This window comes from Columba livia, chromosome 11 (genome assembly GCF_036013475.1).
Source record: "Columba livia isolate bColLiv1 breed racing homer chromosome 11, bColLiv1.pat.W.v2, whole genome shotgun sequence".
NCBI classification, from domain to species: domain Eukaryota; kingdom Metazoa; phylum Chordata; class Aves; order Columbiformes; family Columbidae; genus Columba; species Columba livia.
In genome coordinates, this window is record NC_088612.1 from 4,826,346 (window position 1) to 4,853,417 (window position 27,072).

At 42.7% G+C, this 27,072-nt stretch overlaps 1 protein-coding gene across 9 annotated transcripts in view; it reads right to left on the minus strand.

Annotated features, from left to right (window-relative positions):
- ZFAND6 (zinc finger AN1-type containing 6) overlaps positions 1 to 27,072 on the minus strand; it is a 44,409-nt gene that overhangs the window by 11,135 nt on the left and 6,202 nt on the right. Inside the window, exons 1-3 of one of the 9 annotated variants that reach the window (XM_065076528.1) lie at positions 26,184 to 26,304; positions 23,251 to 23,343; positions 904 to 1,073 (exon numbers count right to left, since the gene is read on the minus strand). In XM_065076528.1, the coding sequence (XP_064932600.1) occupies positions 904 to 1,054 (151 nt within the window). In that variant the 5' untranslated portion in view covers positions 1,055 to 1,073; positions 23,251 to 23,343; positions 26,184 to 26,304. The other 8 variants (XM_065076527.1, XM_065076529.1, XM_065076532.1 and 5 more) reach the window with 8 other exon arrangements.

Here is a 27,072-nt window from a genome sequence, read left to right on the forward strand (position 1 = left end):
CTGACACGAGTTTGATTTTTGTTCAAGAAACTAAGATGGATCTGTGAGAAGCAGCAGCGTAGCATTCCAACACCAACAGAAGATCCATGTTGAAGTTGTAGAACCTAGGGCCCCGGATTTCAACAGAAGCTGCTGCTTCAGTTTTTAAAGTCAAGTTCATATTAAAGCCAAGGAGGAAAGTTTTCCAAAGTGCCCCATGAGATTCCTTGCAGTCAGGATCCAGAAGAGATTTTCAGAGCTCCAGGGAAGCATTCCCTAACCCTCCATCCCCCAGCAGAACATGCTGAAGTTGAACATACTGGGGTGATCAGAGCAGAGATCGGATCCTTTTTCTGGAGGCACTACCATTAATTTAAAGTGGGAAGACCCCTCTAGCTTTATTTCCAGAGAGTGAATGTAGGAAGACAGCTTTTATTTCAATGGGAAATGTGCTTTGTAGGAAAGACCACAATACATGGAGCACTGGACCAAAAAGGGAGTTAGACAAAACTATTCCTATAAAGTGTCTACAGGTTAATCCTTCAGCATCAGGCTGCAGAAATTAAATACCTTTACTTTAAATGCTTTTCACAAGCATTCCCCAAGCTAAATGTTATCTCTACTGTCAGTAATTTCAGGAAAAATATGTTGGTATGGTATTTTTTATGCATTTTTATATCTTCCAATTGGAAACGCTCAGATTAATATAAAAATGGGTTTGCAAGAGTCTGCTTCTGAGGAGATTAATCACAGCACAATTATATTACAAGCGTTTTATCTGAGTTCATTCCACAAGGTAAGATACTTGTATAAAATGGTTTGCACTAATGCTTCTATACTGTTAGTATTTGGACATGATCAAGAAGCTGCTGTCTGCTGTGTCATTTTGAGTTGTTCAAACAGAAGTATGTTGGCGTTACTTACCAGGAGGACTAATTCTACCATTACTGTTCTGCCTTTGAAGATGTTCTTTGTAGCACACTGAACACATGCCGTTTGTACGAGGGTTCCCATAAAATCCGCAACCAGTGGAACACAGCATAGGCACTTGGCTACGGTTAGTTTCTTGAGCCATTTTCCCTTCTTCTATAAACCTGAAATTGATATATACAACCCAGTGTTTAGAGACCTGAGAAAACTCTTATTTTACGGTTGACATTCAAAAATCTGGAGTTTCCCATAGCTCAGCAAAAAGATCTTCTAGGAAAAACGCCTTGTGGGTAACTCAATGCCCTTTCCTAACAAAATCTATGAAGTCTGTCCAATAATACAAACACAGCCATATGTATGCTTTGCATACATGCAGACCCTTCCAGCACCACCACTCTATGGTCAATAAACAGCCCACAAAGAGAAGTCATTATAGAAAATACTGAAAGTATCACTGCTGCCAGCAGTAAGTTACAGAGAGGCAGGGGAGGGGGGACACCTACACTGAACTCCCCGTGAAACCTGAACATCTGATACTGTGAATGAGAATTATAAAATGAAAGACACGTATGGTAACATGCTTACTTGCTGCATAATAATTGTAATTAACAGTCACATGGATTCGCAAGTTACAATTAAGTCACTGCGTCATTAGTGAAGGACAACACAACTGCTCACCACAAAACCCGCAGTATCATTTTTCACATGCAAAAATAAAACCCCTTTCAGTCAAAAGTATTACACTAGGTACACATACCTCCTATATATCAATTTTGTCTGCAAATATACTAGAAGTGAAAAGAGAAATACCAAGCCAATTCACGTAATATCCTTAGATTTAGTTTTCATAAACACTGTACAGTTTGTATTTGTCGTCCCTGACTTGAAAAGATCCGTAAACCTTCTTAATACAAGAAAATTATAGCAAATGATGCTTTTCAATGGTGTTCTGAGCCTCCTAACTATTCTCAAATGCTCTAACCTGTACATCAGTTAACATCTATCACTCAGTGAGATAAAATTAATTTTCCATTTTTTGCCCCATCCATACACATATTCTTGCCCTTTTTTGTATCGGTTTTGAAAGAAAAAAGCTTCTCATCGAGAAACTGAGTACCTCAAGATATCAATTATTTAGTTTGAGATCAACTTAGATCTACCATTTTATACTTCCTGATTAGAAATCAGGCTGAAGCATGGATTACTTTAAGTTTTGCAAGTCAAACCAAAGACAAGCAATATTGCCAAAAAAAAAAATAATAATGAAAGTAACACCAGTATATATTTCAAAAGCAAAGCAAAGAAAATGCAGAGGGGAATGGGTTTCAAGATGTGTGAATACTTCACCAATTGCCAAGTTACAAAACTAGATTAAACCACAGTAACAAGTACACCAGGGTAAAGAGATTTCCTTTTGCATAAGGTGTATTTGAAGCCAAATACAAACAAGTTTCCAATTATTTGGTTTTTAATAAATATGGTCCTCCCCTCTCACACCCACTCCCATTGCATTTTGGTTTTATTTCCCCAACACATATGAAATTGATACCTCAAAAGCAAACCTCTGGGTTACAAAGCTCTCATTTCTGTGTTGGTGCTAAGCCTCCTGTTCACAGCAATAAGATACTGTATTCTAAGGGTGAGACAGTAGTCAAGATAAAAGACAAGAAAGATGTACAGGCAATAAGATTAAAAATCTGATAGTATCTTATTCAGCCTCAACCTGCAATCAAGCTCATTTCAGCTGTTTGACTGTACTCCCCCACCCCAATATAGAAGCATTTACTTTCGACATACAAAGCCCCCATTGACCTCAAACAACAGCTAAATTTGATTTTGCTGAAGTATTGTACTTGTAGCTGAAAGAGCACTTTCATTCCTGCCTTTCTCCAGACAGCCCTTCCCAATGAAACTGCAAGTTCTGCATGTGGGAATTCAGTTCTTAGGCTGGGCCCAACCTTCAGTGAAACCATTTCAGGAGACTGTAAAAGAACACGAGTTGTCCGTGCTTTGGTAAGTCAAACCAATTTAAAGCTGAAACCTCACACAAGTCACTCTTGGCACAGAACGCTTAAGATTGAAAGACTAATTAAAAAAAAAAAACCACTTTGGACAGATTATTTCAAGGGCTAATAGAGATTCAATGTCACAATACAAGTATTAATCCTCTTCATTTCAGACAGCAGCATATTAAATGAACCCTACCACACTAACTTTCAAAATTTACCATGATTGCCTTTCTGTTTAATAGTTTTAGCTTCAAACATCACACAGAAAACTCAATAACAGCACCAGTTATGCCTAATTTTCTCATTCCCCAACACAACTGTTGCTGAAGGGACCGGGTGCTAATGCAATCACAGCATAACAATCTCTAACATGGACATAAAAAAAAAGTCTGCTCCAATTCAATAAACAAATTGTGAAAGATGCACAAAGATGCCCAGAAGAAAAACAAGAAAAGCTGGACTGAGTTCCAGCTAAGCCAGTTCGCAAGTTCATTAACCAGCAGATCCTGGCACCAGCCAAAGCACAAGCCACTGGCATGAGGCTCCAGAACACTTAAATCTCCAACGGGAAGTGCCAGGGATTCTCCTGAACACACTGAATAAAAGCCACAGGAAGCACAAGATCCTTCATTGGTTGCTAAGAGCTGGGGAATAAAATGGAGAAGAGATAAGATCAAACTGACGCAATGTGATGAAGTCAAATGAGAAAGAAGCTGAACTAATACAACAGCTGGGTGCCCACACCAGCTCCAGCACTCAGCTGGACCCTCACTGACCCAATTGGTTCCCTGATCCACCAGTTCAAAAAAAAAGGCTATCACCACCATAAAAAGTTTTCTGACAGTTCAGTGAGCAAAACCAGTTCAAAAAGAAGGCAAAAAGGTGCCACACACAGAAGAAAATCTCTGGAACTGATGACATGTGACCAGGAGGGACAACGCACAAGGGACCACCTCTTTTAGCAGCCTGTAAGCTCCTAGCTAAGATGGTTGAGCTGATCTATCCAAACCCTAAAGCCACAGAATGCCAAAGCAGTATAATAAGCTCTTGCTCCTCAGTTTCTCAATCCCCCTCCCATGCTGCTCCCTCCCTCCCCCATGCACCAAAATGAACTGAGGAAGAGACCTCAGAAAGCCAAGCACTCCATTTTTTGCCAGTTAATTTTAACACAAGACTAGTTTCTGAGCTTGGGTTTATCACGTGTGATGTTTGTGCAAGAAAAGGTCTAGCTGAAGATGTGTGGAACCACTTGTTTCAGCAGCAGAACAGGCTTGGAGCATTAGGAGAGTCACTAGCCAAAAACAGGCATTGAAAACGTAAGGGAATAGAGATCCATCCAGGTACTGGTGGTTCCTGCCACTGTCCTTCAGTCTCGGCTCTCCTGTCCACATCCACCCTGCACAAGGGTGAAGGCCAAGATGACACAGCACTGTGCCTCATGGACTTCTCTTCCTCGCCACTAGGGCTTGGTAAGAGTCAAACAGCCACACAGGGAGCAGCCCCACTCTGTCCCCATCTCAGCAAACGTGAACAGCAGGACATCACTGAACAGATATTTTTGGGGGAGAGAAGACCTCTCAGCCCAGTTCTTGGCCGATTTTTTATTTCAAAACTGTCCATGACTCCTCATGCAGGAAGACATACAGCATCACACACGCCAGGAATGGTGGGCTGTCACTGAAACTGCACCCTTGGAAACGAGTGAGTGTCTGGCAGCCCCTGCTGCGCACCCCCACCCCGTCCTCCAGTCGTGTCAGCTCATCCATCTGATTGAAAAAACAGGAATATTTATTCTGGTGGACTGAAGAGATTGCTGATCTGAAAGAGATCAGCTATAGAGAACTGACATCCAGTGCAAAGGAAGTGACAAGGCTAAAAATAGGACGACCCTTCTTAGGGGCAACTAGCCCTTGCAGAGCATCAAGCCTACTATAAAATATATCGCAAGTGCATACCCCATGCATAGCTCCAAACCAGTCTCCCAGCTTGGCTTCAGTACAAAACTTAAAGCAACTTAATAGCTGAGATGACAGCAAGCTCTTGGGATCAACATGGCTATGTGTATGTCCTGCTCAGTTTGAGGTGTCACAAACAAATATGGAGCTTGGAAAACCGCTGGGAAAACCTCCAGGCTCCGCCGGTTCCCCCCAAGCTGTGCTTGCAGAACGTTCATGGGGCCATCCTGTTACTTTGAATGCAGAATTGACTCGTCTTAAAGGAAAAAAACAAAACTAAAACAAATAAAAAACAACCCCAAACCAAACAAACAAAACCAACAAACAAACAACAACAAAACTCTTTACAATATTTAAGTATGCTCCCTGCTTTGTTCTACATTATAGTTGTATAACCAGTTGTATGAGCGCTACTGAGAGAAGCATACTTAAGGAAAGGGCAAGAGCCTTTAAAAAAAGAGATCCCCAACATCCACTTTGTTGAAGAAGACTATGGAATAAATGACCTGGTTTTACCTAAAAAAACTGTTAAGCTCAAGCAAAAATTACGTCTGGTAATTTTCTTCTCAATACAAACATATTTATTGTCACTAGAAGCCTGCAGAGCTGTGTGCTACCACGCCAAGTCCTTCTTTTCCTATAAATATAGTGCTTAAAGGCTGCCCATTCCTTTCACTCCTCCCATACACAGATATCTTCATGTATCTAGAAGGCCTGACCCACCAAAATCTCTCATGGAACCAATGTAACAGTCTGCTGCTACAGGTTCCCCTCATCAGTGCACATCCTCAGAGAGTAAATTATCCCCTGTACCAAGCAACAACCACAAAGAACCATACAAAGCATATTCCTGATTATAAAATGTATATAGAGCTGAAGCTGTGTAAATGCTAAAACAGCGCAAGTATTGGATATCAGGTTCTCTAGGAAGAGCCATCTCTTGCAAGACTCTGCAAAACAAGTAACGATATATTTATGCATATCCCTTCCCCACAGAACAGGCACCATGGTACTAGTCTTTTTTTTCCTTGTAATCAAAATGTTTATTTGCTACTAGTTACTGATAGCCTTGCTTTAGAGACTTCAAACGTTAATCAGTAAGATGAGATAGAGCAGCATTTAGCAGGATTAAATACACAAGGTTGAGGAATAATCTCTCTTTTTCCCCCTCTCAAAAAGTCCTGCGCAGAAGTCAGTCTCTTGAATTCTAGTTGTCCTCATACTTCAGGTTGTGGTAAGGAAAGTAAGCAGATCCTCACATCCACTACCCCGGCTGAAATAGTGTCTTGTATTCTGCAAACACTCCTACCATTCGTGACTGGTATGAGAAGGATTCCTCCCAAATGCTAATGCTGAAGCAGAAGAGACCACCCAAACAGCATTCGGCTGCTTCAGCTGCAGTACCAAACCAGACACAGTTTGAACCACACTGACACCAGCTTTGGAAATGCTTCTCAGAGAAAGGAGAGCATTTAGTGTGAGCTTCTCTCTTCACTGTCAAAGATCCACGCACTGAGGACTGACACTTCAGCTGACACCTCCAAGGATGAATCCAATTTTTAACAAGTGATTAAGATATCCCCTCTTCTAGCATAATCACCTTTATAACAAAGCAGTTCAGCACTGATTTAAATAGCACCAGTGTTAACAGTCATTTTCCCCTTGTGCTAACGAAGCAAGGAAGAAACCACAAAAATTGTGATTTGTATGTCTTAAAAACACAAAGTTTCATCACAGGCACAAATAAAAGCAAGATATAAAGCAGTGTAGACAAAAAACCAACCAAACAAAAACAACATGATACCAGGCACGTACTGGTACAAATATCTGATACCACTTGTATCACCGTATGAAAAGGCATGTTGGTACAAAAAACAATTAGTAGGAAATGCATTCCTCTACAGGCTTATCAAAAGAAACGCCACAAAAAGGTCTAAGAACTCTGTTGAATCTTGCTGCAGAAGTTACCAAAGCACTGACTATGTTCAAGGATACTGCTTCAAAGCACAATTTCCAGAGACAGTTGCTCAGGTGTCCTGCTGGAAGGACACTACTCATGGTATAAAGCACTAGACTCACAAATTAAGAGCAAGTTACAGAACAGTCCCACTTTCTTTTTTATTCCATTGCATTCTTCCAAAAGGCCTCAATTTACATTCACTGAGCAGCCACTTGTAGCTGCTCAAAGGCATTACCATGTCCCAATAACTTGCTGTGGAGCCAAGAACTGGCTGATTTGAATAGGGGCCTCAGTCACTCCAGTTCAGCGCAGCGCACTGGCTGCACTCAGACATGTCCTTTCATCTGCAGCTACAACACTACGGCTGGTTCAGATTTGCCAGCGCAGCTACACATGTAGTTACACTCTGACCCAGTTTCATCAGAATGCTTTGAGTTAAGAAAAGTGAATATGGTTAAGGACCAACTATGCAAGCAGATCTGTAGGGGCAGTGACCTCTGTTCCTGCAGCAGCAGAACACACAGCTGCTGCATTTTTCAAAACACAGGAGTTGTCCCACTTCCTCAGCACCAAGAGAATCCATGCATTTTAAAGCTTTCCATTCGTTCCAGCAGGCCTCCAGCTTTCTTCCTGCTCACAACTGAATACGGTTTTATGCTGTAATTTGAACTACTGAGGCAGAATTTATATAATGACATATCAAAAACAAAATACTCAAACTAATGACCAAAGACTTATGTAAGATGTTCTCCCAACTCACTTGACAAGTCATCCAATATCTACTTATGTTCCAGTCTATTCCTGTTGAACAGCTTTTTTATTTTTGTTTCATGCATGGACTTATTTTAGACTGAAATCAAGTACTTATATTAGACACTCCTAGCAGAAACTTTACAAAAAGATGGAAAGAGCTACAGAAGTATTTTCTTCACTTCTAAGCAGTCAGCAAGTTTAAATCCTTCAGTACAAGAACTAAAATATAAATGCAATTTGGACCCTCAAGAAAGCGACAGATGGGAGAAAGACTGAAAGAATCCTCCTGAGGGGAAAGAAGAGCCACAAATATGAGAGAAAGTGCAACCTCAGAAGTGGCAGGTGGACAAAAAAGAGAGTTCAGGGCCTAGGAAGGGAAGGAACATCAGCAACTTTCATAACTAATCTGAGCCAGAATATCATACTACCAACATTACATCATTACAGAACCCGGGAACACCGGGTGCAGACAAAGCCTCCAGTGTCACAGCGTGTACATTGCTAACTACAGCTGGCTGCTCTGCTGCTCAAGGTTGTGCGAGGAACAAGGGAACATTTCACTACAACCTCTTCACTCTTACTAGGCAAGAACAGAGACGCACAGATACTACACTGGTATCAAGAAGATCACTGATAATGAGGATTCGGCTTTCTATGCTTGTCTGCATACGCTATTAATAGATGTTACTTGGAAACTGTAATTACTACTCGTGGCCGCGCTCAACCTCTGCAAAGTACAGATTACTAGAGCCAACAATTAACTGCTGTAAAACAGGGTCCCTCGGAAACTCTCATTCACCTCATGAAAAATGCATCAAATTACTTGCAGTGACCACTTAAAGTCTGCAAACAAAAACCAGAAGTATGAGCAAGTTTTTCTTATTTAATTTCCAGACTTTTTAGTATAGTCACCATACTAAATGAGGCAATTCCATGAAGCTCACTACTCTACTGAGTATTACACTTAAATAATGAGCAGTGTAACAGGTATGTTATATTGACTAGTAGGAGGAATCACATTTTGTTTATGTGGGATTTCAAAAAGGCAGAATGCAGACAAAAGGAGTTTCATGAAAGTGCTGGAATTCCAGAAAGCTGCCACATCGAGCTACCAGCTTTCAGTACGTGACGGTGGGTTTTTGTGGGAACAACCACTACTTTATGCTGGAGCATCTGGTAACTGCTGCGGCACCTAAAAGACTAAATGAAGCACTCTGTACACAGCCTCCAAGAATTTTCCACCTATTTATCATGTATTTCAATTTGAGCCTAAAGCAGCAAAATACAGCTCAAGATGCCAAGGATTATCATGTTTTCTGCATGTATATTTGTACTACTTAGTTGTTTAAGACTAACACTGCAGCACCACTAGAATCAGGCCCTTGCATATGACAGTATCCAAACTTTGTGAAATTCAAACATCGTTTTTTTCCTCTGACTTGGAAAACTTAATAGCCGCTTATTTACTTCTTATTCCCCAGCAGCACAATACATTTGCAGCCAACCTCAGTTAAACCAGGAAACTCCAGTCCACAGAGCTACAGAGATGCTTTCAGAACGGGCACCACCAGCATGTTCTAAGTTTCTGATTTTACAGTGATGACTATCAGAAAATCTAAGCTGACAAAGCTGTGTTTTTGGAGACGTCAACCTGAATGCTATTGAAAAACAAAACCCACAACCTAAACCAATCTACCACAAACCACCCCCCTTAAGTCACTTCTTGTTTTCGAGGTGGACACACTTGTTTACAGCAGGACACAATAGGGACCTTCAATAAAGATAACTAGTTGAACATTAAAAGCACTGAGACTAACACAGTAACTATAGTTGTTCCATACAAAGTTAAGACAATTTCTGAGGGAACTGCAGACCAAGAAAAGCGACCATGAGAAAGAACATGTCATGTGTTTTGGGAAGCTGTTTATGTGCTGGTATTTCTAGGCAAGTCATGATGAGGAGTCCAAGAGGAACATCTGAGGAAAGCAGAGAGGACACTGGCCAGCTGCCCCACTGCTCATGCTGTCCTACCCAAAGCACTGTGTGTCCATGCACAAGCCAGAGGAGAGACCAAAGTGTTTTTCTCTCTAAATGTGACATTGTACTCAATTAAACCTACCCAGATGATGCAAGATTTAAGGCCAGAGGCAGACAGGCTCAGCAGATCCATTCTGGCAGATGGCTCTCTCCATGACAAGACCGCCACAAAAACCTTAAATGAAGCTACACTTGTGATAGAACATGCAACTACTAATAAAAGACTATACTTTTAGTTAGTGCTTGCTCTGGTGTCTCTGCTCAAGAGGAATAAAAATTCAGGAGTTACACCCATTAGCAAAATCAAACCATCTCAGTAATTACTTGTCAGCACTTTGCTACGTCAACTCGCACAAACCACAGTTTCCACCATGCGCAGCTGAACCGGTGTCCAGCTGCACTGGTTGCAGCTACTGCTGGAGGAGTCCTTTTCTTTCCTCTGGACTTTTACTATCTCGTAGCTGTACTTTGGCATTAAGGCACCCAAGCCAAAGGCTGCAGGAATCCTCAAGCTGCTCTTCCACATTTTTACACAGCCCTGTAAATTCAGGGTTTACTTAAAATCAGTCAGATTACAGAAGCGCCTTGTTTCAAAATGCTCTGTGAAAGATAAAAAAGCTACTCTCAAACAGACAAGACGAGGCTTCGTTCTGCTTTCTTCAGCACCATATACTGAAGCCGGTCATTTCAGAAAACAGAGGTTACGCAAAATTAGAATCAGGTGAACCGAAAATTCTCTACATTCCCTTAAGATATCACACCAAAGTTTATAGAGTTGCCTTCCTGCATCCCTATCTTTGATGCTCCATTTTAAAACAAGTTTGGCTTTACAAACTGATGAAAAATAATCTGCAAGAAAGATTCAAACACAAGATTACTCATATAATTACCAAAAGAATAGATATAGATTCAGTAATCGCCTCTTTTGAGCTTCAGTGAATAAGTAATCTTCTCTCAATACAGCATAAGTTTCACTTATTTTAAGCATATGAAACCCAGAAGAGATAAAAGCTGCTTTAACATGAGTTCCCAAAATAGACAGCTTCATGTTAACAAAACACCTGTTGCTGAGAACTGACAGTAAGCAGAAAATACATTATAATTTGTTTTTGTAAACAGCACTATGTAGAATTTTAATTAGCTTATAATGCTATAGTTCTACATGGGCCTAATGCTAAAGGAGGTCCTGTTCTAATATCAGGGTTTCAAGCTGTTAATAAATAAAATTATCACCGTCATCATTTCTGGCTAGGGCATTTTGAATTCAACTTCCAAGAACATTGTGATTATCATGCATGATGTGTTGTGCTATTTAGAATTATGCACTAGGTCTAATTTAAGTGTTCAAAATTATACAATACCCTTACTGTGGTTTGATGGGGAACCCAACCTAAAGCTGAGGCCCGACCAAACAATGAGGGTATTTAGGGACAAGTTTTCGGCAGAAGAGGTATAAGTATGACATTCCCTGTGGCACAGCTGCATTCCTCCTCTTCTGCAATGCACTTAAATTTAGCCAAGGGACTCAAAGGTGCTACTTTGTTTTAACCCTAACGCTATTCTAAGGTTTTTTCATTGGTGGTTTATTTTTTCCCTTAATTATTTCAATCACTGGGGAAGCCGGTGTACATGTTCCCAAACAAGTTACTGGATGTCTAACTATTAAAACCTATCACTGTTGCCACAGTGTTGCTGGGCCAGGAGCTGATCTACCTTGAAGACTTCATTCTTCAAAAGCTTGGATTGGTTCTTGTATCTGGCTTAGAGTGGAGCTCGACAGCTCTGTGCTACAAGAGTCAAGGTTAAGAGTGCACTGCAGGAAGAAGGTGAAACTACCTGGTTAGTATCAGAATGGAACTCTTAAGACACAGCCTTGCGCATAGTATAAGCCCAGGAAAAATGCATGCACGACCAAGAGGTCAGAGTAAAAATTAAGTAAGAGTTGCCTTGTGTCAGCCTTAACTATCCAAGACAGTGTCAGATTAATAGATAAGGGGCTAAGGAATGATGACAAATTTGCAGAGTGTAAGGCACTCTCCTTTCTGAAGGTTTCCAAAACTACACCGCTTGCCCAGATGGAGAGGTCATTGCACTACTTGGGAAAAGCTTAAAAACCATTGGAAGAAGCTTGATTGAGGACAACTGGCATTTTTCCCACTGCCATCACGGAACAGAAAATCGGGTTTTTTTACATTTCTTTCTCAAGCCCATACAGAACAGACTGCACGTATTTCATTTTCTCAACTGACAAGCAAGCCAGAGCTGACAGCTTTCGAGTAAAGCCTGCATTGCAAACACTGTGCTTTAATCACCAGGGCATCCTTTTTACCTGCTAATACTCCAGGTAAAACTCTGCAAACTGCCTTTCTGATAACCAAGTTTGCTATGCATTCTGTTTTCAGACAAGATACAGCTACGTGAGCATGCATTTCTCATACAATGTCTCTCCCACTTGCTGTCCAGAACACTTAGATCAGCAAGTTAAGAGCACAATAGCCTAAAAATAGCATGGCTGGATGCCACTGTCTCCCCATTTATTACGACGGTACCTTTGTACAGAGTTCTTTCTACAATTCTACACAGAAAAATACAGCCATAAATGGCTTTAAGGGAGGGACTTTTATCCAAAAGGGCCAAGCTGTTAAGTAGTACCATGGGATTTCCCCTTTTTACTCAAGTCACATAAACAGAAATTAGCATTTTAGAAGCATTTTGAACAATAACTCTTTAAGTACATGACTTCTCTTTTTATCCTCTTGCAACGGTGATTGTATTCTGCCAGAGAACAGATTGACACATGACAGAGTAACAGCACTTTCTAGAGAAAGGAAAATTCTTGATATAAAGGAGAAGTAGACAAACATAGAAAATACAAACCAGATCTCTCTTCAATTATTTTGCTTGGCATATTTAAGCCTGTATCACACTTTAGAATGGATGAAGAGGGAACAAAATCTGCTCCCAAGATACTGAACCTCAACTGTCAGCAAGGTGCTGCTGTCATGATGCTCATTCCCTTCCATTAACACACATCAGCCAAGGGGGCTTCCACCAGGAAACAATGGAAAAAGAGCACAACGTATTCTCTTTTACTATTGTATAAGGTTGGAAACAAGAGGGAGATCAGCAAGACTGATGCTCTTCAGCTTGGCCTAAAGATGCATTCACAGGTCCTGCAGCTTCAGCTGCTCCATTACGCTGGGTTAATTCCACAGGTACCGTGGTTTGAAAAACAAAAGCCCAATGCCCTAACACAGTCTGCCAGAAATCTCTTCTGCTTCACACTCCTTTATGAAGACAAAAACCCCCACATTACTGTTGAAGACTATTTGTATTCCTCACATTAAAAAAAAAAATTACCCATTTTAACCCATAACTCTGGGTTTCAAGGAAAGATTTTGCCATGTTTACAACCAGCTTGATGCTGCTTAAGTAAACCAAGCAACACTGCAACATGCGTTTACACTGTTTGTGCCACCCTATGCAAGTTCACCAGATCAAGCCATCAGGGCATATGAAGAAGTTTCAATAAAGTCTTCATCTCAGGCCTTGAATGTCTGAAAAATTAAGGTGCCAGAGCTGTGGCAAGGACAGAGGAATTCCTCAGCATAGCAGAGTGATAATTCAAGCACTCTGATTGTGCAGTGGGGGATCTGAGGTAGAAGATAGAAGGATAAGTAGGTAGCAACTAATCAGGGATTTATTTATATACAGAATGACTAGGTATAACCTTAACACCACGGGTCACAGACACATTATGACATCACAGAATAACAAGCTAATTCTTGCAGTAATAGAGACCATAGGTAACAGTCAAAAGTTTCATAGACACCAAGTTAGAGAAAAGCAAATGCAGGAATGTAACACAATCAACCAAGTGACCAGAGTGTGAAATTAGATTTTTTTGTTGTTGTTGTCTTCCAAATATTTTTTTAAAGCCGGTCAATTACGCCACTGCTATGCATAGGAGTTTTAAATCACAATCAAAGCACTAAGTCAAGTTTGACTAGACATATTAGGAAGGCAGAAAAATTCATGCACGGCTGCCAAGCCAGTCCACAACAAATCAAATACTCCTTGATCTCAGCTCTCGTCTCAGCCCCCGCGTGGTTTGTCACACTCAGCTGACAATTTGTTTGTTATGTAACTAATAATACACCTTGACCTAATGCCACCCTCATCCTCTCCTAAGATACTTTAAACAAACCCCACAAAAATACACTCAGATTCAAAACAATCCTATTGATCAATTCTAAGGTCTCCTCCCTAAAAAATGTTCCCAATAAGTCCTTCCATACTCCCGCAAAGGGGCATTTCTGTTTGGTTTTGTTGTTTTTTTCTTCTTTCCAAGTTAGTAAACATACTTTTGATACCATAAAACACTAAAATAATTACTTTTCGAGTCACTCTCCACCTTTGTTTGATAACTAATTCCATTTAATACCTACAAAATCGCTTTATTCAAGGACTTAACACCAATATCCAACAGTATGTCATACTAGCATGATATCTGGATAGCATAATCCCAATATAAGAAGTTTGGTGAAGTTCACTTAGAAAACTCTCCTGTACTAGCAACAAAAACTACCTTGTGAGCTTCCTACCTAATGCCAAAGGATCTGGGCAGGAAGAACAATCTCCACACCGTTAAATACCCAAACACAGCCACGTCTTTTGCCCCGGCCTTGATAATGGTGCAGATTCCAATGCAAGGTCATTCTGTTACATTCTGCTACACCATAATGTTACATTGCATTCAGGCCTTGATTCCAGATACCATTTTAGAAAAACATCTTTGATTCATACAGGGGTAGGGGAGAAACAATTTTATCCTTCTTTGCAGCCTCATATCTCCCCTGCCACCCCATCCTCAAAACCAGCACAATCAACAACTCATTACATGTTAGCTTCTGGCAACCTAAGTTGGCCTTTTGTATTAAAATACATGAGTATGTCCAATCTAGGTACTGAAATTCTGCCTTTTTGCCTGCAGACTCAGTGGTTTTCTCTTGCATCTCACCTCCAAATATAATTTAAAACCTTAAGAGGAAAAGATCTGCCTTCCCCATACAATATTCTGCTTTCATCAACCTAATTCCATTCAATGGCACACACACAAAAACTGTCTAGCCTCCTGCCTTGTCCAAGGCAATGGTGAAAACATAAGTCCTTGGTTTTTTGAGTTTCTTGTTTTGTTTGGGTTTTTTTAAGCAAACCAACCAACCCAAAACAAAATCCAGAAAATATCCAACGCAAAACACTTCAATGAGCTCAAAGCACCTCACTTCTGTCCTCAAATACTGCTATTATGCTCCTACTCCAATTTGATTGTTAAGTTTATATTTGTTTCTCTAATCCTTCACATAGATAAATATGCATTAGCAGCATGAATCACAGGACATACCATCGCAGCGTCATCTTAAACCCTGGGCTAGTTAAACTGTTCAGGTGGTTGCCAGGGCCTGCCAAGTCAGCCACACTGTTGATAGCTCAGTTCTCCAGATACAGGATTATTACATTTCAGACTGACAAATACTGTATCCTGAAGGTCAGAGCGCTGTGATACAAATAGATCCTGACAGGGCAGAATAGCTGAGCAGGGGTGGTCTTCAGCATGGAGACGGTTTTGGCTTCTGCAAGATTGCTGAACAATTTAGTTAAAGGAAGAGCTGTGTGTTTAATAAAACCGCTGCTTAAAAAGGAGCTATTTTTAGGAAATACTCAAATGCGAGAGTTCATTTGTCTAAGTAATACTCAAAAGATTGTCTTAAGTTGATCTAAATGGAGCAGAAGATGGATCAAGCTAGGACTTAACTCAGTTTATCTCTTAATGCAAAATGTGATAGCCAAAAAAAGTTACTTTTCAAATGAAAAAAAAACAGTTTCTATCAACAACTGGAGAACAAGCAGAAAAACACAACTTGATTGAAGAGAAACGTTTTTTACACCGTCAAAGCTTTGTTTTTGCTAATCTCTATTTAGCTCAAAAGCCCTATAAACACGGTTGGAAGAAGGGATCTGTTAAAAATATATCACCCCACCCCTTCAATTAAGGGCTGAGAAGCTTATGACACATCTGAGACATCCAACAAGAACAGGGAAGAAGGACTTCATGTTCCTGATATTTCTAAAGGTAAAAAAAAAAAGAGCAGGTTTTAAAATCCCAAATGTTTCACGCCTCTCAAGTAGATTTTAAAGCAAAACCAGATCCAAGGTATTTTTATACCTTTTTAATTATGTGTAATTAACCGCGTATTTTCACAAAACCTTACTACAGTGTAAATAGCACTGTCCGGATCATCTGCCCCACCCAGACTGAGCTCCACACCACAGGAGGCCGACGCTGAGGAGTCCGTGGGTCTGCAGAGCGCTGGAACTCTGTCCCTCCAGCATGGACATTCCCTGCCACAGCCCAGCTGTCACCACCAGCAGCTCCTGAGCTCACCCCTTCGCCACCTCCTCCCGAGAAACCACAAGTGAATGAGTTAACAGGCCTGACCCCACATCTAAAACTATGGGCTGATGTTCCTTTTTGGAAACTCTGAAACTCTAAGATGACACTATTCTTCTCCCCACTCCCTTATGCCTTGGGCACACAGTAATTAGCAGAAATGATCACTAAACCACTGGGGAAATAGGGGGAGGAAGAGGAGAGGAAGAGAGCCAGTTGGGTTGGCTCAAGCCACTAATTTAGAACAATTTACGCCAGCCTAGTTGACTTGGTCTCCAGTGCTCACACGACCCGCTCCACCGGAGAAGCGGCTGGAGGCCCCGAGCAGAGGGCACTGAGCAAGGAGGGATCAGAAGCCCATGCTGCTGTTTGCAGGATGGTCAACTGCCCTCCCCAAGGCTCCGAGCATGTTTTACAAAGATCATCCCACGGGAGATGCGCAGCCTTCTCCAATTAGCAGTAAACAGAACCAGAGCGCAGTTACCACCCCTGCACATGGTGGGCCACACACCACAATGCTGGTAAGTCCCACCAAGGTGGACCATAGAGCACAGATCCCCTTTGCCTCATAAACAAGGGGAGATAAAACGGGGTCCTGCATTTTGCATGCAGGTTTACAATCACTTTAAGAATCTCTTATTCACAGAGATGTATATTCCATCCTGGCACAAGAAGCAGACACATAAATCCCACAGCCCACAACGCATTCACAGTGTTTAAGATCTGCAGATGGAGCATGTGCAGGAGAAGGTTTTATGAACAAGAAGTGCTGGAACAACCAATCATCGTGCGGGGACAACACGAGTCCTGCCAGCGACGGCTTTGAACACAGGCAAGAAACATTTGCTGTAGCCTGAATACAGAAGTTGTACAGCTGTGCCAGCAAAGTGGTATGTTTATCCTTTAGGGCAGATTTGCTTTCTACAAACAGCCTGCATTAGAACTGTATACATTTGGTGTGAGAGCTGAGCATTGCACTTCTATGTGGAATAAAACAGGAGAATTGGTCCCAGATTATACATCTTTCCTAACTTAGTTGGGGAGCAGAGGGGACCCCAAGAAGAACGGCTACTCAGTCATCAAGCAATATGAATTAAGTTACCTCATGTATTCAGCTTTTTTCCTGTTCTAAGCAAAACCAGCTTTTGGCTAAACATAGTATTTAATAGCACACAAATACTCAAATTTGCTTCCTTTTGGTTAAGCAACTCTAATATACATACTCATAAAGAAAGGTTATAGAAATTATAGCAAACTATATTGTTCTTCTTGCCGTCACCTCAGACACCTGATCTAGCCACTCGATCTAGGCCTGGCATCGCTTGCAAGTTAAAAAATGAATCAAAATCCAGGTATTTAAACACTTACATATCCCAGTTTTAAATATCTCCCCTGATAAAAGACATCTGGCCCACCATATTTAGACACTGTTCATTCTACAGTAGTGTTTCCAGAGTTTAAATCCAATCTAAAATATTAAAAAAAAAATGCTATAAATAGATAAAAACAGATAGGAAGAATGAATTAGTAATTCAGACCTATAAGCCAGCAGAGCCTGGCAATATGCCAGTATATCAAGACACTCTGACACACAAAAGTAATCCATAGCCAGCATTTGGGGAGTAAACAAAATGGCTCAATGCAAAACTGAAAGAAGGAGGTATACTTTAATAACCACATTTGTTTACATTCAGTAATAGTCTAAGCAATTGCTTTCCATTGTCATTTGAAAGATTGGTGCTCAGTTTTTACATCCATTCTCCTATCACCTTGATTAATCATACAAACCCCATGAAACTGCTTAGACTCAACAAGTATTTGGGCCATGAGTATTTCTTTCCATTTGCCAGGAGCAGCTGTATACACACAAATGTTTTTATAAAAAACAGGAAATATTTAGGGAAGAAAATGTATTCAACATTCTGACAGCATTGTTCTGTATGTGGCCTCATCTAACATGTTTGTCAAAGATACAGAAAGGACGACAATTAAAAGAAAGTCTTCATTCTCACTAAAAACTCCCTGACTCGCCACTTCCTGCTTTCCTCCCCCTCACCCCGTCCCATGCCACCCACAGCAAATCGTACTTTTCCTGTTCCTGAAGATCTTATAGATGCATAAAGTGTCACTAAAAATACCATATATGATAAACCTTGTACAGAAACTGAAAATAACCTTGCCTCAAAGAAAACACCTGTTATCATTGTGCAATTCAGGCTTCAAGAGATTCTGACCAACATATATATATGTATATATCTCTCTATTCCCCCCCCCCCTTTCTTTTTTAGCTGGAACATGGGACAATAACACTTTATTTTCCTGCCTGTGTTTGTAATCAGAGCTCTGACAGACCCACATACTCTGAAAAAAAAGTGATTAAAAGAGAAAAATTGCAGTGTTTTACATAATTTTCACACATCTTTGTTCTAAATGCTAAAGACCTGCGAGACATTCATCTCATCAAGAACAAACACACAGACAACAGCACAGCAGTCTTCAGTGATACAACAAAAGACAATTTAAGACAAATGCCTTAGAGCAAATGCTATCACTGAATAATCCCATAGCAGCTGTCATAATTAGTTAGCTCAAATCTCATCAGAATCAGAGAAGTCAGAGTTAAAATCGAGCTCTCTTCCTGTAACATTGTGTAACTCCAAAACAGCAGCATTATCCTCGCTATTTTAGAATTAACATTTCTCCATAAGATAAGGTGAAACGACTCGATCCTTCGACGCCAAAAAACCCGGTGCAAGCCAACAGATGACAAAAGAAACTCGGTCAAGTTTGAGGCTCTCAACACCTTATTTCCTGTCTAAAGAGCCCTTTTGTTCTGCTTCCCTGCATAAATGTTAATATTCTGCCATCATTAGAAAGCGAAACAACGAAAAAAGCCCCACGCACATGAACTTCGCTGCCCCAGAGGGCGAAATAACGCCACACGACGCGATTAGAACCGGAAAATTCCTACCAACGAAATCTCCACAATTTTCTGTTTGCTTCACCCCAGATTAACTTCACTTGAAGCTGTACTTCGGCGCAACGTAGCATGGACGCGGAGCCCCGCCTCCCCCGCCCCTATTGGCCGAGCCGAGGGCAACCCCGCCCCGCTGGCCAGACTCCGCTCCGCAATTGGCGGAGCGGCGTATCCATTATTTAAAGAACTTTTTCCTTGCTAGCAGGTTACGCTGAGCAGGTTAGAACACCCTGGGCAAGCTGGTTCTTAAAGGGACAGGACCCCGCTCCCGGCTGTGACAAACCACAACCTTTGGCGACGCGTCGCCCCGAGCGAGCTCCAGCGAGTGTCCCGGCGAGCGACAGCGGGCGGCCTGCCCCCCGGCGGCTCCTCTGAGCCTGCGGGCAGCCCCGGGCCCTGCGGGGCACCCCCCGCCCCGTCCAGCACCCCGTTCCCGAGCCGGAGGGGTCGAGGGCGGGGAAGGGGAGAGCGCGGAGCGGGCTGGAGACGCTTCTCCCGCTGCGGGGACACAACCGCCGCCGGCTCTGCCCACAGGGTAGAAGGAGATGTGGGGTTTGAGCCCATCCGCTCCAGGAGTGAGCGGGGCTACCCTGGGCAAGCCGGGCACTCGATATGAATCGGTAACCCCGGTTCCAAACGCGCCGGGGGGGGCAGTTGCACAGACTTCGCCCAACTAAAGCGTGAGTCAGCAAAGCGCAGCTCCGCAGGAAGTGACCGGCTCCATCTCACACGGGGCCACGGCTCCTGCCAGAAACTTTTCGTGCTTATTCAGCCTCCACTTGGCTGAACAAATCTGCAAAATACTGTTCACGTTCTGACAGTCAAGAGCGTTTCTCACAGCACAGCCTCCTCTTAACACCGGACAACGAACCTGTCCTTTAGATTAAAAGCGTTTCTTTTTCCTCAATGTAAACATCGATGCTTGTTCCCTACCCATCTATCAAGTGGAAAGCCTGGAACACACATGACTCAAAACAAAACAAGGCTTAATAAATATTTCACAAGCACAGATATGACGTCTCATTTGAGAAAAACCTTGCCTCATTCCACACAAGCCTTGCGGGGAAGAGCCACAGCAGAGTCAGTGTTGTTCCCTCCTGCACCCACAAAGTATCGCCACAGTTACACAAGACTTCTGGTGAGCAAGGTTGCCTTATACAAAACATTTTCACGTGTCTAGTGTCAACTAAAAATATGAAGCTAGAGGAAGACAGAGCATTTGTCAGTGTTGTTTTTGTACTGTGCAGGGGCAGAAAGGAAAAATTCCTCCTCGTTCCTGGTTCTTAGCACCTTTCTCCAGCCAGCGCCAGAGCAGCCTTCCCTTACTTCACCTCCCACCCGCACCGCAGAACACGGAGCCGTTTTAACTTCCCCGATGTAGATGAATCAAGTCCAAGACAGTTTAGCATACGGCTTTACTGCAAATACCAACATCAGGAAAACAGTTACAGCTAAGTACTCCCTTGAGCTGTGATACATACACCAAAAGAGCATTAAAAACACCTTCAGGAAGGACATTTAATTCCTCTAAAACAGTCGAATTGCACGTTTTGCGTTACCTTCTATTTCAGAGCAATGTATCACACCACGAATCCAAATAGGACTGAAAAGCAGCAATTAGTACAGTTGGAAGTTAATACGGATGAAACACTATAAAAAACAGAATTACCATTTACATAACTTCCCCTATAGAACCTAAAACATCAGCTGAAAGAACCAGACCTTAGCCCTGGCACATGAATTCAGTGCCCTGCAAGAGTCAGCACTGCTAGAAGTTAATCAGGTTCCCTGAGAACAACTGAGAGCTCATACTTACGTGACACTTCTCTGACCAAATGTTATCCAAGCAATCAAAACCAAGAACGTAGCCCATGCATACAAAACACACCAGTAAAGCATCCTCTAAGTATCTCAGTAACCAACCTTGGAAAGCTTCAATTTAGAGTACGTGAACTTCAAACCCATAAAAACAACAGCAGAAGTCACAACTCTTACCAACAAAACCACCTAGTGCTAGAAAAGGACATGACAATCCTGAAGTTATTGTTTGGGTACCTTCAAAATGGGAGGGGAAAAAATAAAAATAAATCAGTTACCCCAAAACTCTCCAGCTCTATTTGCTACCATGGAAGTCTAGCCAAATCGCAACTGCAATGGTGATGAAAAATAATTTCTATCGTCAAACATCCCACACTTCGACTCGTGCTTCTGTTATGCTGGCAACCAGCAGCAACTTATCACTAAACGGGAGAAGTGTCATCCTTCTTTCTCCCCACCTTTCCCCTCCCAGTCACGCGGTCTGGTTGACTCCCTCAGGCCAGCTCTGGTGCTCATCAGACCCTTCCACCTGCCTCTGCGTCACGGATCGGGCAGAAGTTTGGCTAGGTTCTGATAAGCAAGAGCGTGGCTTCCCCAGAGCATAAAGGGAATGGCAAAGCAGATTCGCCTCCATTCAGCACTGACCTCCTAGATTTTCTTACCTCATCTCATTTAAAACCAAAAATACACCCCACACAATATGAAACTATCATATTAAGAATGCCCCAAGAGCAACTTGCTGTCCTCACAGAAATAAAGATCGCCAAAAGTATCTGTGAGGTGGGGTATCCAGACTAGCTTTACAGCTGACCCTACCCCACTGGACTAGAAATTACGGGTAAACACATCTGTATCTTGCTGTTGGGAATCTGGACATCAAAAAAAAAAAAAATGTTATTCAAGTTATCATCCCGCGTTGAAGGACCTACTGACACTAAACATTAAAAAGCTTAACCTATAAGCTCAGTTTGTGCACATAAACCACCTATTTTCCCTGTAAACACACATACATTTTAGAGAAAACGCAGAGGCACCATTTTACGGTCCAAGCTCCAGCCTTTGCTATTCTTACATTACCTGTAGCAATGCAGAAAAATGAAAACAGCAGATTGCAGCTGCAAGTACATTAAGCAGGGAAGCCTTGACAGCAGTGTAAAAAGATTCAGTTTGCTGCCACTGAACTTTGCACTGAGGACAGTAACAAGAGAAAGCATCTGACTCTCACTTGACTATTGTAATCATGGACCAGCTAAAAGGCCATTTGTTCTGTAATCTTACACACACACAAGACAGCAAGTTTGCAGGACTTGACAGCTCAAGAGATCAAGAACAGAGCCTTTCATCTTTAAGTCACCAGTTCAAACAGAGACCAGAATAGTAGCGATGAAAAGCTGCATGAGATAGCTGTTCAGGGATTAGATGAGATGGTTACTCGCCATCCAGTTCCCAACAGATCAGTGTGAATCACAAGAGCTTTCTTCACAGTTTTGCACCTGTTTTTCACACTCTTGAATATGTTCTACCTCCCAGATTCTGTACACGTTAATAAGTAGCAAAGCCAATGAACTGCTTGCTGCACACAAATACTGAACTTGCATTGTAGAAAAGGACTTTACCCTCTGGTTGTCAATTATGTCAGCACTACAGCATGTGCTGAATTTTTTGTATTATTTTTTTAACAATTCTAGCTTTGACTTTTAGCTTTTTTTATTATAAGAGACAGCTTTAAAAGTAATATTTAGCTTCCCATTCCTTTCACAGCCTCAGATGTTGCAATCCTGTTTATTATAAAAAACAGTTCCCATAAACTTGCTGTGTAAGATACTTTTGGAAAAGATCCATTTTAAAAGCACATTAGTATAGGAATTTCATAACATTGGCACTTGAGAAATGATTCAGAGACGTCTGTAATAATTTTTTAATCAAACCTAAACAATGTAAACTTCATAAGGGCCATGACTACATAGGGACAGGGAAAAAAATTTCCTGTGTGATGGAAGAAACGTTCATTCTCATATTCTTATACATTCTTCAATACATCAGTGAGCAGACTCTAGAAAATCAATTAGCAATAGCTTCTTTCCAACCTGACTTTAGGCTGGTTAGGCAAGATGAAAACAAGTTCAGAGTTTATGTTGACTGAAGGTTCCGCAGCGCAGGTTCACCGTCCTGCTACGAACACCACGACCAAAAACAACCTTCTACACAACCCTAGCAACACATGGTTTCCTAGCTCTTAGCAGCGTTGTTATTTCACAAGAATGAAGTTGCTGATGAAAAAACAGTCCTAGGAACTTCTGTATCCTTAAGAATAACTAAAGAGGCCCTCACATGCAAAGAATTCAACTTGCTATTCCAGGAGTCTAGAGAGAGCAACATACCAGACTGATGAGATTTCAGTAATCTTGAAGCACTTTGAGTTTTCTCTTGCTGCTTTCAGTCCAAGATGTACTGCTGCACTGCAATAATCAAATCTGGAAACAACAAAAAGGTGCACGTGGTAAATACCAGATCATCAGAGGGGACTGGTCAGTTGTCTGGACAGCAGGACAGATGCACCAGACAGAAACACATTCCCATGGAAGCTTTAGCAGCTATTTCAAACTATCCAGAAGCTTAGCTCTTAGTTCATCCACATGTTAAATTCCAACTGTTTCTTTCTATGTACAGAATAAGACTTTTTTTTACCCTCCTCTGTCATGTCCTGGTCTATAAAGCTGCACATCCTTAACTGGTCTCAGTTACTTTCAGCAGTTGCCATGTTGGTTTCAGGTTATTTTTGAGGTTTTCTTTGTTTCTTTTTAATCAGGACATGGAATTATATCTCGTTCAGCTGCACCACTGAGGACTCCAGTGATACTTGGCCACATCACTCACTTCAGAGTCCTTGAGAACGGATCTAGACATTTAAAAAGACTTTTCCTTGACATCTGATATCTTTTCAGGGAAAAAAAAAAAGTACACCAGTTTCCACTGAATTCAGAATGCTCCAAGTACATTTATATGTAATCTCTAACACTCTTTGTAGTTTAAATCAAGTATCTTGAATCCAAGTCATAGCCCATTCAGTATTTTAATAAACCTGCATAGCTATTAGCTGCCAAGAAAATTGAGCCAGAAGTTTGTATACTTGCAATTCTCTCAGAAATCAAACTGATTAATAGAGTTGTTACAAAAGGACATACTTTCACAGAAACAGGGATTACCTTTATCTGTAACCATAGCAACTTTTCAGTAGTTTCTGTTAATGTTACTCTCCTTCTGATAACTTGCCACGATCTCTTCTAAGCTATTTGTATAAAGTTTTGAATGTGACATCTGAGACCATAAAGCAACAGAAAGTTGAAATGGAAACTTATATTCTTAGATCACACTCTTAAAAGTGTTTTATGTAATGTACAAAGTTGTTAATTTTTGCCATAAATTTGTTATTAGTTGAGAAGTAAATTTATTTTAATCTGTTACTATTTTGAAATGATTCATAGTTTTGTAAGACAAAAAATATTTTAAGAGGTATCCTATGAAATACACGCAGGAGAGCTTCTTCAGTAGTGAAGAATTTCATCCCCTGTATCTCAAAAGTAGTAAGCCTAAGGAATTATGCCACTGACATGTCATCAACTTTGATATTCAGTATCATAAGGAACAAAAACCCTCCCAAAACACACTTATTTTGGCCTAAACACATATATGACAAATCAGAAAAGAGCTAGTCCTCTTGTTCTATGTTACGTGATAATATAAAGAACAGGTGTAGGTACCTCAGCACCAGATAAACAAATCGGGCAGAATTCAAAACGCAAAGCTATAAAAGCTAAAGGAGAGACAGGAAAGAGACTAAGGAAGGAATTGACATATTTGCTTCCTCAATCGCTGAGTTACCATCATCCACAGTTCAGAAGAGGATTAGCAATCTGTGAAAGAAGTTATTTAAGATGACATCAGACAAACAAAATCATTTACTTGGAAGCAGGAGGAAGAAAATAGTTTGAGGTTTTTTTCTCCCTGAAGTTCATAGGGCAGCCTACCAAGCTGCACCCTCCTCCCTGCAGTGTACACAGTCTGGCAGTTAAGGAGCGAGCACAGATCCTTAGCACCATGAAAGAAACTCAGCAATGCTCTTTACTCCCCATAACTCCAATGTAATGACATGTTTACAGGACAAGTCTGGACAAACAGCCAGGGAATGGACTCCAGAGCACAACAGTGCACTTGAAGTCAGTCCATGCAGGGGCAGAAGTAACTACCTTCGGGTTCGCCGACTGTCTCTACATTACATCAGCACATTTAGTGGAAGCTTCTGCATTTCGTTATTGTTGCAATTGTTATTAGCAGTGAGATAATTAGTGCTTTTATTTTTTAAGATTCCCCCACGCTAACTTCCTGTGGAAACTAGTGGATGTTCGCACCCCTGACCTATCACTCCGGGCTTACTGCACAGCCTAGAAGGGGGTATATTTGCTTAAATTTCGCAGGATTCCTCAGCGAACACAAGAACAACAACAAGAACTTCGGGTACGACAAAGCACAAAGGGGTGACAGCCTGTGGAGGCTTAAGCCCTCGGTTTAAGCGGAAGGTGCCACCACACAAACTGCATGTTGCTTCCTGAATCCTCCTGTCCCCAAACCACCCGAAACTTATCCCAAGAGCAAACAAGCACACGGACTGCATCCACCGACAGCCCCGACCCGGGGAAGGCCCCGGAGCCCCCGGGGACGCCCCCCACCCTCACAAGGCACCGCCGCTCGGTCAAGTCCAAAGCCCCCCCGCCCCGGCAGCTGCCAGCCCCGACCCCGCCGGCTCTGCCCCCGGCTTCTCCCAGCCAAACTAAAATAACTCCGGGGAGGGCGGGGAGCACAGGGCTGGCTGCGCGCCGCGGGCCGGCCCCGGCCTCTCCCCTTCCACCCAAGGACACGAGTACAAACACCTCTGCCCTGGGATGGCTCCTGCGCATGCAGCGAGGAGCTGCCCGGCGGGGGGGAGGAAGGAGGAAGGAACGACCAAAAAAGGGAGAAAAAGAGCTCCGGGGCCCTGGGCCCAGCCCGGCCCCGCCGCCGCTCCGCAACCCCGGGGCCGCCGGGTGCGGGAGTCAGGGGGACGTGGGGGGGCAAACCCTTCCCTCAGCCCCCCTGCCGTCCCCAGGAACGACCGGGCGGCCGCCGCCCCACCTGCCCGGCCACAGAGAGGGGCCGCCGGCCCCCAGCTCGCCCGTCCGCCAGCCCCCGGCCCAGCCGCGCTGCCCTCACCTGCCTCCGGGCCCGCCGCGTCCCGCCGCCGCCCGCCCGGCCCCGCCTGGCCCCGCTCGCTCCTCACCAAACTTTTTTTTCCCTTTCTCCGTGTTTCGTTGCCCTCAGAGTGACGCGGGCGGGCGCTGATTGGCGAACACGGGGAAGGGTGGCCGTGAGGCGGAGTGGGCGGTGCTACGGTCCGCGACTAATTATTACACGGAGACGGCGGCGACGTAAACCGCAGAATGCTATTTAAAGGGACAGCGGCCCGGCCCACGTTTCCCCCCCTTGCGATTGCCATGAGGTGAACGTACGGGGGGGAGCGGGGCAGCGGCCCCCAGCACCGGGCAAGTTGCACGGGCGAGCAGGGGGCCCAGTCGGGGCCTACGGGCGCCCTTGGTGGCAGCCCATGAGGACATTCCCACTCCTCACGCCCCGCAGTCTCTTCGCACGTCGTCGTCCACGCTCCTGCCCACACCAAATAAATTCATGTTGCTGTAACAGTCCTGTGTAGCTGCCTGCTGCCACCCGCCCTGCCCTGGGGGGTGTTTCAAACCCGTGAAAGCAAAGGTTTTCTGCCGGAGGGGGAGGCACTTAGGTGGGCTCTGAGCAGTTCTGTGGAGGCCCCTTTGTCACCCACTTTACATCCTCCCTAAAAAGTCAGCTGTGGGTCTTGGATCTCGTGTTATCTACAATATGTCACATAACTTGTTTATCTTTTGTTTGTCTTCCATCAATGGGCTCAGAGACAATACACCACAGCTTATTCTTATATAGAACATTTGCTATACGCAGTCTCACCTAATGTCACAGGCAACTGTAAACTACACCATGAAAGGTGGTTTTAAAGGTGAGATTGAAGGATGATGAGTGACTTGGCAGCTTGAAGCGGATAGAAAAAGAGGACAGGATTCCAGAGAGATGAAACAAGGCAAATAAAAGAGGAATTTTATCTGCGGATAGCAGAGAGGAGA